The 12,757-nt window shown below is 41.6% G+C and overlaps 1 protein-coding gene across 1 annotated transcript in view; it reads right to left on the minus strand.

The window, feature by feature from the left end:
- The window catches only part of TMCO3 (transmembrane and coiled-coil domains 3), a 54,369-nt gene that overhangs the window by 35,814 nt on the left and 5,798 nt on the right, over positions 1–12,757 (minus strand). Inside the window, exon 3 of the mRNA XM_034758119.1 lies at positions 1,838–2,017. Coding sequence (XP_034614010.1) covers positions 1,838–2,017 — 180 coding nt within the window. The remainder of the gene's footprint in view (positions 1–1,837; positions 2,018–12,757) is intronic.

A 12,757-nucleotide genomic window follows, 5' to 3' on the forward strand; every position in this document is an offset into this window, starting at 1 on the left:
CAGGAAGGGGTCTGCAGACAAACCTGGCCTCCTTCCACACAGCCTGATGCCATTAGGCTGTACCACTACTAGCAGGGGTAACAGAACACAGTGCTATTGCCAACTACTCCCTGGTCACTGGTGCCCCTGCTAACCATGACCCCCCATCTACAAGGATGGGCCAGCCTAGAATAGAGAAAAACATAACAGCTAGTTGCTTCCCAGCAGGAGGCCACCATGAAAGAGGCCTAGAGAGGCCCTGGCTCCCTCCTAAAGGACAACTTCCAGTCCCCCATAACAGAACTCATGAACTGCACAGACCTTGCACCAGGAACTGCAAGCCAACAAAAGCCTTTCCCACCAGAACTTCCAAGAGTAGAAGCCAAGGCCAAAAAGCTGCGACCTTATGTTCAGATAATAGAGCCTCTCCAGTCAGTCCTAAGGAAGGCTGATGGAAGGCAGGGCTGGCTTTAGCAAGAGCGGGGCCCAATTCCTGGGGGCGGGGCTTGCAGCAAGCCCCGCCCCCAGGACCCGAGCCCCGCCCCGCCACGGGGGGGATGGGGGGACCCGAGCCGCGCCGCAGGGGGGGGACGGAGGGGCCGCGCCGCGCCGCGCGGGGGGGGGGGGGAACGGGGACGGGGGAGCCGCGCCAAGCCGCGCCGCGGGGGGGACGGGGGAGCCGCGCCGCAGGGACCAGGCCGGGCCGGGCCGGAGCCCTTCTCCCGCCCCCACCCCAGCTTACCTCGTGCTGCTGGCCCGCCCCTGCTTCGTCTCAGATTTCCTGTGAATCTCTGATTCGCGGGAAGCAGGGGAGGGGGCGGGGCGTGCAGGGGAGGGGAGGAGGGGGAAGTGAGCTGGGGGCGGGGCGGACAGCTGTAGCGCGGGGCCCTCTTGGCGCAGGGCCCAATTCAGCCGAATCGGCTGAATCGGCCTAAAGCCGGCCCTGATGGAAGGCATGGAGAAATGGATGTGTTCCCTCCTCCAGCACACACACAAGGTTAACCTGGGGATTGTTTCTTTCCCCCAGTCTCCCACACCCACAGAGCCATTGGAAGTAGTCCAAGAGACTGAAAGCAGATGAAGTCCAAGTGGAAAAAAGCCACTGCAAATGCAACAGAGGTGTTTCATGCCCTTACCTTGCACGCTATTGCTTTTTTCGGACTGTGAAACCTAATTTCAAGGGTTCTCCTTCTCCCATTATATTCTCAACAAAAATGGAGAGAAAAAAAAATCAGAAATAAAAATGGAGGCTAATTTTAACAGGGTGAGCCTGTATTTTGAGAGCCTAGAGACCCCAAATAACATGGGGCTAGAGGACCCTGAACAGTTATGTCAACATCATGATGTGCAAGTTTGTTCCACAACATAATACACCTCTACCCCGATATAACGCTGTCCTCGGGAGCCAAAAAAAATCTTACCGAGTTATAGGTGAAACAGCGTTATATCAAACTTGCTTTGATCCACCGGAGTACGCAGCCCAACCCGCCCCCCCCGAGCGCTGCTTTACCGCGTTATATCCAAATTATGTTATATCGGGCCGCATTATATCGGGGTAGAGGTGTAGTTAAAAGTGGCAATCATATTTAAGAGACAAAAAATATTAGTGATAAGGGAGATGGCTGAGAGAACCTGCTTCCTGGAAAGCAGTCAAAATAGCTCTAAATAAGCAATTTCTTCTGTGGTAATCAGGGGACATGAAAGATACGCAATAAGGTCAAATATTTTAAAGTTGTCACTAAATTATTACCACTATTTATTACATCTGACAAAAGTAGCATCAATGCAATGCTTTGTTAGATCTAAAAATGAAAGTATATGAATTAAAAAGCAGAATGATTTCTACAGTGTCACTTACTGATTTGTTGTCATCAAAGGCATGTTCTTCTATTTCCTCTTCCAGCCTATCGGCTGCTTTCCTAACATCTTCAAGAATTTCATCTAGCATGGACAGGCTTTTATTTTGATGCTGCATGTTCTTAAGGGCTTCAACCTGATGTTTTTCTGCTGCTAAAAGTTCAACATACTCGGTTTCCTCCTGTTGGATTTTACAGCAAATAACAATGACGTTTTTATTTGATCTTTGAATAGGACAACATTTCACCTTATTAACATTTATTTAATACTATTTTTGAAACAAAACATTTTACCAGAATTAGACCTTCATAGCAAATTTTATGAAAATAATTCTACTGAGACTTCAGTTGTTTTTCTACCTTTTATTTGTTATTTGAATAGACTCATCCACCAGTTCTTACAGATGGGTTCCTCTGTTCTTTTACAACATTTAAAAGCAGTTGGAAAGCTGAGGACCAGAGGGGACACCATAAGAAACTCTCTAGAAGATATATTAATTCCAATGCCAAGTACAATTGAAAAAAAATATACTTTAGCAAGGAAGTTAGAGCATAGTGAAGTAAAAAGTATGACTTCACTAGCTATTACCAAGCAAACAAATATAATGGAAAATATGCTCAAAGTTTTATAAACCTCTACAAAAAACCAGGAAATTGTTAATAAAAGACCACAATTGTGCAACCATAAACAGAAAAAACATGAACATGTCAAGTGAGCTCAGAAAAAGGAAGATGAGCTTTATAAGCATGCTTTCAAACAACAGAAGTTAGCAGGTAAGAAAACATTTCTTTCAAAGATGCATCTGCTAACCCTTAGCTAATCAGAAAAAGTGTTTACACTGAGAAAAAGCATTTTAAATAGAGAACAACATGAAACAAAAAGGTAAGCCTGTGTTTGGTTTGGCTGTGACCTAGAGATCCCTCTGCTAAATAAAGTATCAGATACCAACCAGAGATCCAATTTATAGCACTTGGAAAAAGCAGAGATCAACAATCAAGTAGCTGTCTTGCATAAATGGTTGAGGTTCCTGCTCACTCTGTATAAAAAGACACTGCTGTATTATGTGCCCTGATGTCAGAAGGCAATTAAATGCCGGATTTCTTGTGCACCTTTCCAGTTCAATGTCTTATGTATTAAGGTCTGGTCCACACTAACCCCCACTTCGAGGGGCGGAGTTGGGGTGGGGAAGGGGCACCGTGGAGTGTCCTCTTTTTACAGGATTGAAATGTGGTAACCCTACATTAGCAGCTCTTGCAATGCCACAAAGAGCAGTGCATTGTGGTAGCTATCCCCGTGTGCAAGTGGCTGAAGCGTGCTTTTCAAATTGGGGGGATGGGAGGGAAAGGATGGAGTGTGACAGGGAGTGTGTTTTGTGTATGTGGGGGGAGAGACAGTGTGTTTTGGGGGGCAGAGAGTGTGTCAGCATGCTGTCTTGTAAGTTCAGACAACAGCAGACCCCCCCCTTCCCTCCCCCCGCCTCTCTCTCTCTCTTTCACACACACACCCCGCAGCAGCAGCATTCCACAGTAATGGTTTGCTTTGTCCCAGAGCAGATAAGCATGCCAGCTGTCAGAAACGGAGCTTTGAAAGGGGATATCCGCATGCCTGCAGCCGAGTTCAAAACAATGACCAAAGTGGCCACCTGACTTCAGGGGATTATGGGACGTTTCTGGAGGCCAATCACAGCGCAGTAATGCAACACGTTGTCCACACTGACACCCGGGCATTTCAGCCAGGGTGCAGCAAGCTTTATGCTTCTTGTGGAGGTGGATTACCAGGAGCGCTCCAGCTGCAGAGTCCAGGCACTCTAAGTGCCTTGCCAGTGTGGACACCTCAGGAGTTAGGGCACCCAGGGCTGATTTAATGCGCTCTAACTTGCAAGTGTAGCCAAGCCCTAAGATTGCAACTCTTAATAGAGAAGTAGTTACTGAAGCAAGAGATTTAAAGAATGCTCTGTCAACAGGGTGGAGTGATTTCAATCAAGACCATTTAAATCACCAACTGGAAAGCCTTGATTTAAATAATTGATTTTAATCAACTTTTCTATTTGTACTTGTTATTTTATAAAGAAAGGTGCATTCTTATTGACTGATATAACCATTAAAACATCTTAATTTACAACTAGAGTCTTTTTACCAAATCTAGTGCATCTTTCTGTTACCTAGGAGGGTACATTATATATGTTTTATTTAAGCAATTATATAGCTTAATATTTTCATATTCTTATTAACTGTACATTTTAGTAGGCTAGAAAATGGTAAATGATATATTGCTTATTAACTAACTTTTTCTCATGATTTGTGTCAAGGTGCATTAGGATGGTAACTGGAATTTAATTAAAAACACAAAATAGTATATCCAATTTATTTTTATTAAACAAAATAAGATTTATCCAAAACATTTAAAGTTATCACAACATGCAGCACATTTACAAATAAATGATTAAAACAGTAGGATTAGCCATAGCCAGTGAATTAATATTTCAAGTCAGCCTTGAGAAAAATTTCAAATATGCGTAAGTGAAAATGACTGAAGCTTAAGTTCCTCCTCACCTAAGTCTATTCAAAATGATAGGCTGACCTATTGTGCCAGATTTATAAAGCTTGACTTCAAAAGCTAGATGTTTTTCCCCTGATTCTTCATATAGAAAAGTAGCCTTTAACTCAATGTTTTTGATAAAGGCTCATGGATTCAGCATATTTATTTTTAAATAAATGTTTTAGGAAATGTTAATAAGTTTAGGCCTTAACATATTTTGTATTAAGTTTTCTTTTTAAAAATAAATGTTTAAAATTAAATCTGAATTTGTTATAATTTAAATAAAATTAAAAAATCCAATTTAAATTTAAAAAAATTGGATTTTTTCCAAAAGAATTGTTGATTTTTAATCCGTCCTCTCGGTCAGAGCACAAAATATTACGTTGAGTTTCTTTGGGATAGGGAAGATAATGAAGGTGGTACAGGGAAACAAACATTTTTAAGAGACTGAGATGCAGTAATTTAGTGAGAGCATGTAAGAATTTAGAAAATAGAATGTGATGACAGGCTTCTGCTTTTATTTGGATCCAAAACACTAATGACAGCCACTATATGGACCTTAATGGACCTAACACCAAGACCAAGCATACAAAAATTGTATTGCATGTAGCACGAGACATGAGCAGTTCTTTCTTCTATAGATAACATTGTTCTCCCCTTGATGCAGAGGACAAGTCCATCCCATTTAGTGACAACAATCTGTTCAGAGCAACCCTGTCATTTCAGATTATCCCTTTAAAACTCTTTCCAGTCAAAGACTCCAGGTTGTGATGAAAACCCTGGCCTTGGTGTGCAGATTTGTTTATTAACATGTTTAGAATTGCCAGAACCCACAGTCTCACTGGCATGATGAATATTACCCTTTGCCAGAAAGATCTCTGACAATGTTCCTAGAATAAGTGGAGTCGGGGGGGAATTTAATAGCAAATATGACCAGGCCAAATGTCAATAGCTTTAGCTCTTCTGTGTAGTCCCCTGGTAAAGAATATTTGCACTTTCCTATTTTTCTGGGAGACTGCATGCTTCCCAACCCTTTATAGATCTCGGCTAGAAAGCACCGCTTGAAGGGTAAAAACCTCTCCCAGCAATTCTGAATCTGATGCACAGACACTCTCCTTGGACAGTGAGATGAATATAGGATGCCTTTAGCATCCAGGCAATTTTTCCTTACAAGAGGAGCAATTCATGCCAGCTCCTCCCCTAGGTCAGGGCAAACTGGAGAAAAAACAAGTAAGAGATCAACTATGGTAAAGTAAATAAGGCTATAAACTGAAAACAGGGATTAGCTACACTGAACCAGGAGTCGGCAACCTGCTGCACGCGTGCCAAAGGCGGCACACAAGCTGATTTTTACTGGCACACTGCTGCCAGCCAGGGTCCCAGCCGCTGCCCCCGCTCAGCCCGCTGCTGGCCTGGGCTGAGCAGGGTCGGCAGCCAGGACCCCGGCTGGCAGGAGCTGGCGGACGGAACCCCAGACCAGAGCCCGTCACCAGTCTGGGGTTCTGTCCACCGCTGTAGTATAGAAAATTTCTCCCTGTAGGAATGTGCTACTTGCGGAGCACCAGGACTGGCAGCCGTAAGTAGTACACCATAAGAAGCACATTCCTACGGGGAGAAATGTAATCCCTACCCGTGTGTAGTGTAAGGCTGTGCCTCCCCAAACAGCCCGCCCCCTATCCGCCCCCCCCTTATAACCCGACTCCCCCCACCCACTCCTTGTCCCCTGACCACCCCCTCTCGGAACCTCCCGCCCCCCTGACTGCCCTCCTCAGAACCCTCCACCCATCCAACCCCCCTGCTCCCTGTCCCCGACTGTCCCTACCCCTATCCACACCCCCGACAGGCCCCCCACGACTCCCACGCCTATTCAACCACCCCTGTTCCCCGTCCCCTTACCATGCCACTCAGAGCATCAGGACTGGCAGCTGTAAGTAGTACACCCTAAGTAGCACATTTCTATGGGGAGCAATTTAATACACTACACCCGACCCCGCTCAGGCCGCTGACAGTCTGGAGTTCTCAAAATATGTTCTCGCACCCCTTATCAAAAATTACACTACAATTAGCTTAAAACCTTGAAAAAAACTTAACAATTTTGTTTGTATATTACAGTAATTAAAAAATGTATAATGTTAATACATAGGTTTGATGAAACAAAGTAGTTATACTTATGTGCCTGTGCTTAATTTGTGTTTGAGGATTTACCTTCTAAAAAAAATCTTGCATGTTTGGCACCCCCAGAAAGGGCATCTCGCACCCCCAGGGGGTGCGTGCACCCCAGGTTAAGAACCACTGCACTAAACTGATAAGATCTGCATTTTAATTTAATTTTAAATTAAGCTTCTTAAACATTTTAAAAACTTTGTTTACTTTACATACAACAATAGTTTAGTTATACAATATAGACTTATAGAGACCTTCTAAAAACATTAAAATATATTACTGGCAGGCAAAACCTGAAATTAGAGTGAATAAATGAAGACTTGGCACACCACTTCTGAAAGGTTGCTGACCCCTGATCTGAACAGCAACACAAAAGATCTCTGATCACTTGAAAGGCAGCTGGAGACAGAACTTCTGTAATATTTATCTGGGTTGGGGGGGCCTTTACTATTCCACCCACACCACAGCTTTGCAAATGCCCCAATCCTGCAATGGAGCAGAGGGAGCCATCTGCAAGGAATGGCAGCTGGGTCCATGAAAAGAAAAATGTTGCTTCAAAGCTGCTGCTTTGAACAGACCTAGTCAAAAGCATATGACAGTACACACACTGCACTGTGCCTCACCTTGGATGGAATGAGACACCAGAACACAAAATGGCAGAATCTGTACCAGTATTATCTGCGCTTGAAAAAATTTACAGACACCTACTAGCCAGAGGACTAAACACCTAGAGATATGCAAAATGAGGATGTAAGGTCTGAGGCCTTTTTCTACAGTTATATTAGGAGAGCAGCAGCCATGAATCAAGAAGCAGAAAGTCACATCCTCACATTCCTTCTAAATTATATCAAAACAATGTAATATTGGGCTGTTAAGAAGGTGCCCCTCCTAATACTACCAACCATCACCAGATAAGCAAGAACAACGAGGAGTTCTGGTGGCACCTTAGAGACTAACAAATTTATTTGGGCACAAACTTTCATGGGCTAAAACATTCAACAGTTGACAAGAAGGGAGGGGGGAAAAAATCATTTTTGTAGTGCTAATGAATTCAATGTAATCAAGGTGGCCCATTTCAAACAGTTGACAAGAAGGTGTGAATATCAGCAGGGGGAAAATTGTTGAGAATAGCCCACTTCCACCTTAATTGAATTGGCTCGTTAGCACTGACCCCCCCACTTGGTAAGGCAACTCCCACCTTTTCATATGCTGTGTATTTATACCTCTCTACTGTATTTTCCACTCCATGCATCTGATGAAGTGGGTTTTAGCCCACAAAAGCTTATGCCCAAATAAATTTGTTAGTCTCTAAGGTGCCACAAGTACTCCTGTTTTTTACTTCTTTATTGTTTTGCTTTTATGGACCCCACTTCTCTATTGTTTATCTGTCTGGTTCTTTGATTAATTATGCAACAGACAAACAATTTTACAAGATTGAAATAAACTGAAGTGGTGGGGGGGTATGATTTATTTTGCAATATGTTAGGATTGGTCAAAGAATTATTTTGTAATATCTTAGTAAAATTATTTGTTAAGGTATAGCTAAGCAGAACTCAAGTTTCACTATATAAACTGAGGTCCAAGAAGACCACCACCAGCTGGGAAGGAAAAAGAAAGGAAAAGGAGGAAAGACCTCAAAGAAGAAGAACTCACCCCCCAAGAGACCGCCTAAAATCAGAGCTGCTAAGAATCCTCTGCACAACTGTGACGTGCAGCACCAGAACCCAGATGAGACCGACCTTGCCTGGCCAACAGGGAAAGTCTGCCTGCATGATCAGGATTGATGAGCATAACATTGTATGCTTAGCATGTGTATTTTGCTTCGTAATTGTTAATAAATAGACGATAAGAATATTACTATGTAAGGCTCTTTCACTGGTAAAAAGATCCTGCAAACCCACAGAAGAATACGCCCAGAGCCCTAAGAACTGGGTAAGGATGGGGGTGCCTAAATCAACCAGGTTATGCCTTGTGCCTTAGGAACTGGGTAAAGGTGAGTGCCCTTGAGTGTGTGGGTACCAAGAATGGGACCAACCAGCAAGATTTAAGGGCAATCCCCCGCTGAGAACCCACTCTCTGCTATTAGGAAAGGGGAGAGTGGTAGAGTTACTATCAGAATATGTCGCTGGACAATGCTTGGCAGCTTTGTTTTTTGTATCCGCATCTGGCTAGTAGGTGCCTGGTAAATCTGAAGTTACTGAAAGAGAAATGGAACTTTTGGTCACTTCTCCATCCTCTAGAGCAGTGGTCCCCAACGCGGTGCCTGTGGGTGCCATGGTGCCCGCCAGGGCATTTATGTGCGCCCGCCTAGTGACATGGAGTGAAAAGTAGTGCCCAGCAGGGGAGAGAAGCCGCGGCCCCGTGCCTGCCGGGGACAGAGAACTCCGGGGCTGCAGGCGCCGGTGTTTTCTGTCCCCGGTAGGCGCAGGGCCGCAGCTTCTCTCTACGCTGACCAGAACTGCAAAAAAAAAAAAAAGCAGCGGCTACAACAGCCGCTGCCCGAAGTGCCAGAGTGCAAAAAACCAAAAACGCACTCGGACTCTGCCGCCCCTAGAATGGACGGAATGCCGCCCCTTAGCATGTGCTGCCCCAGGCAGGTGCTTGCTCTGCTGTACCTGGAGCCAGCCCTATATGTGAGTATTCTTCTGCTGCACTGATACTGCTGTTTTCTTGTGCTTTGCGATTTTTTTTTTTTTTTAAACATTTTGCCCCCAAAATTAGTGGTTCAAATAAAAGACAACATACGTATTTCAACGCAGAGTGGGAACAATCCTATTGTTTTATTGAAAATAAAGGGAAATGTGTTTGCTTATTATGCGGTGGTACTGTTGCAGTGCCGAAAAAACATAACGAACGCCATTTCCAAACTAATCACGGCTCTTTTGACATTAGCCAGCCACTTAAATCGGAGTTGAGAAAGAAGAAGAAGAAGAAAAAAGAAAAATCAATCAATTCAAATCAAACCTATCTGCCCAGCAATCTGTTTTCCTTAGACAAGTGGTAAAGTCTAAAAGTGCTACTATTGCTTCCTTTAAAATTGCTCATCTGCTTGCAAAGAAGAAAAAACCCTTTCAAGATGGTGAATTGTTGAAGGAAGCATTTTTGACTGGTGCCGATTGCCTGTTTCAAGGATTTCTTAACAAGCGTGAGATTTTGTCAGCAACACAAGACTTGTAGTTATCAATCAACACAGTTACGAGGAGGATACATGCAATTTCAAGTGATATGCAAACTCAGCTAAAGGATGACTTGGAAATGTGTGACTGGTTTTCACTGCAGTTCAATGAGTTGACAGATATATTGGATACAGCGCAGTTGGCAGTTATGGTGAGGATGGTATTTAGTGACTTCACCGTAAAAGAAGAGTTACGAAAAGTATTGCCTATGAAAGGGTGAACAAAGGGTGAGGACATCTATAATTTATTCAAATCACACACATCAATTAGTATGCCACTACACAAGCTGTCTGCAATCACCACTGATGGGGCACCAGCAATGATGGGCAGTGCCAATGGATTCATTGCACTCTGCAAGAAGAATTAATCCTTTCCGAACTTTATGTCTTATTGCATTATCCACCAAGAAGCTTTGTGCATCAGTTCTCTCTTTTCAACATGTCATGAATGTTGTTATTAAAATAATTAACTCTATTAGAGCGAAATCTTTGCAACACTGACTTTTTAAGGCCCTGTTGGAAGATGTTGATGATAAACAATCTGATCTTATCTTGCACACAGAAGTATGATGGCTGAGCAGAGGTAAAGTTCTTGCACGTTTTTTAAGCCTAATTGAAGAGATCAAAGAATTTCCGAAGTCCACAAATCAGAACTTCGAGCAACTAGAAGTCTCCAGCTGCTTAATGGATTTGGCTTTTCTTGCCGACATCACTGACAAATTGAACATTTTAAATCTTGAGCTCCAGGGAAACGACAAACATGTGGCTCAAATGATCCATTCTGTAAAATCATTCAAAGCAAAACTGATCTTGTGGATGTCACATATGAAGACAAAGTCTCTCGTACATTTCCCAAGTATGAAGAAAATGGTATGTGACCATGATTTTAACCCATCACCATTTGTTATCCACATTCAAACACTTCTGGAACAATTTGAAAAGAGATTTCAGTAGTTCACCATCATTGAGCCCGTAGTTGGCTCTCTTTTACTTGCCAAATAGAAGTAACAGAAATGGCTACATCAATTGCGAGTCTCATTCAAGTAAGAACAGAAGACGTGGAACTGGAGATTTTGGACCTTCAGAATGATATTGTTCTAAAATCCTGTGCAACAGATGAAAACTTTTGCAATCTGGTTGACCGAAAAAAGTTTCCTGCCTTAAAAAAAATGTAGCATACAAAATAAAATCTTATTTTGGTTCCACTTATCTATGCAAAGTTCTGGTTTTCAACAATGAACATCATAAAATCAAAATACAGATCTCGGCTTACAGATGCCCATCTTGACGATTGCTTACGAATGGGAATATCATCCTACTCTCCCAACTACAAAAAATTGGCTGAAGAAATGCAGTGCCAAAAATCACACTGACTTTATTAGAAAAACCATGTGAATTAATGATACCTATTTTCCATTAAGTGCTGATGAGTGCGTATGATTAACTTGTGTAACTTTTTTTCATATTTGTTTGTTTATTGAAATCCAGATACAACAATACAAAGAGTATTTTTTAATTAATACTAACTGGCTATGTTAAAGAAAGAATCATAAATAATTATATTTGGACCAGCAGTTCAACAATGTTTTAGATATAGGACTGAAATATTACTATCCTCACTTTCTGCTACAGCTAGTCTAAATTTTTCCAAAAAACTGTCCAATCAAAAAGTAATTTTACTTTTTTAAAATAAGATGAAAACAGTTTATGATATTTATTTTTTTAAGAAGTCCTTAATTTTTCTTATAGGTAGATAAAAGAGCAAATTCACATGGTAAGGTGAAAGAGTAATTGCTGAATAATTTAATTAATACCTTTTACATTTAAAAATTACTTTTATCTTATGGATTCATATATTATGTAATATTAAATATGTTGTTTTTTGTATTATTTAATGTACAAATACAAAATAAGCCTTGAAAAATTTGTGGCAGGCGCCACACTCTTCTGAAAACATGAATGTGCTATTGGCCACAAAAAGGTTGGGGACCACTGCTCTAGAGCTTCTCTGTTGTAAGGAGGAGTAAAAGGCGGAAGAATGGAAGACATAAGAGGCCTCCAATATTGCACCCTCCCGCATCCTTCGTTTTTGGCTCCCCTTTGTGAATAACAAACATCTATTTCAAGTAACAATATGAAATGGACATGACACTCAGGAGCTAGAAGCTATATGCCTCAGCCTATTAAGGAGTAAGAGGTGAAGACAGTAGGCCACAGACATCCAGAGTTTTGGCTTTTGCACCTAACATCCCACTGGGGAAGTGAAAAGGTGCTTCCTGTGAACACATCAATATTAACTAAGGAATTAACATACTTAATACAAATAAACTAGAACAAAACAAATAATGTGCAAACAAGTAATCTTAAAATCTACCTCATGTAAACTTCCCTCTCTTTTCAACCACCATTTTCCAGTGTCATCTCTCATTATTTTGCTTTATATAAGATTGTTAAATCACCATGCTAGTGTTTTACAAATATAAAAAAAGGGAGGTTTAAAATAATCTACTTGTCGCAGGTGAGTAAGAAGACTGACATGACACAAAGGGAACACCCTCCATTTCAGCAGAATCTAAGTTCTAAGCTCTCTCTTTAAAAAAAAAAAAAAAAAAACAGTTTCTAGATCTTAGTTCCAAAGAATCTTCAAATTGTGACTAAAATGTAATCCAATACAGTGATTTATTCCCAAGTCTGCAGACAGATCTCTCCAGTACCTCTTTTGCTACTAGTACCTTTGCAAAGCAGCAGGAGAGTGAAATGTGTAAGATTCTTATTAGCTTCACAGCTGCTATTTGGAACTAGATCCATAGGAAAAAAACCAATGTGTGGTTTGCTGATAGTTCCAAATAACTTTAAAAAAAAAAAAAATCTTTTAGCGAGTCAGATGAAAGGTGTCATTTCAACTGAGCTTTTTTATGTTTTTAGGGGTTTTTTTTAATAAAACTGGAGATAATTTCTAAATAAGTCATTTTGAATAAAAAAATAAAGTTTAATTTTTAAAATGTCAAAGAAACATTTTGATTTTTTCAATTCATTTCTTTTTTA

Source organism: Trachemys scripta, chromosome 1, assembly GCF_013100865.1.
Source record: "Trachemys scripta elegans isolate TJP31775 chromosome 1, CAS_Tse_1.0, whole genome shotgun sequence".
Lineage (NCBI taxonomy): Eukaryota > Metazoa > Chordata > Testudines > Emydidae > Trachemys > Trachemys scripta.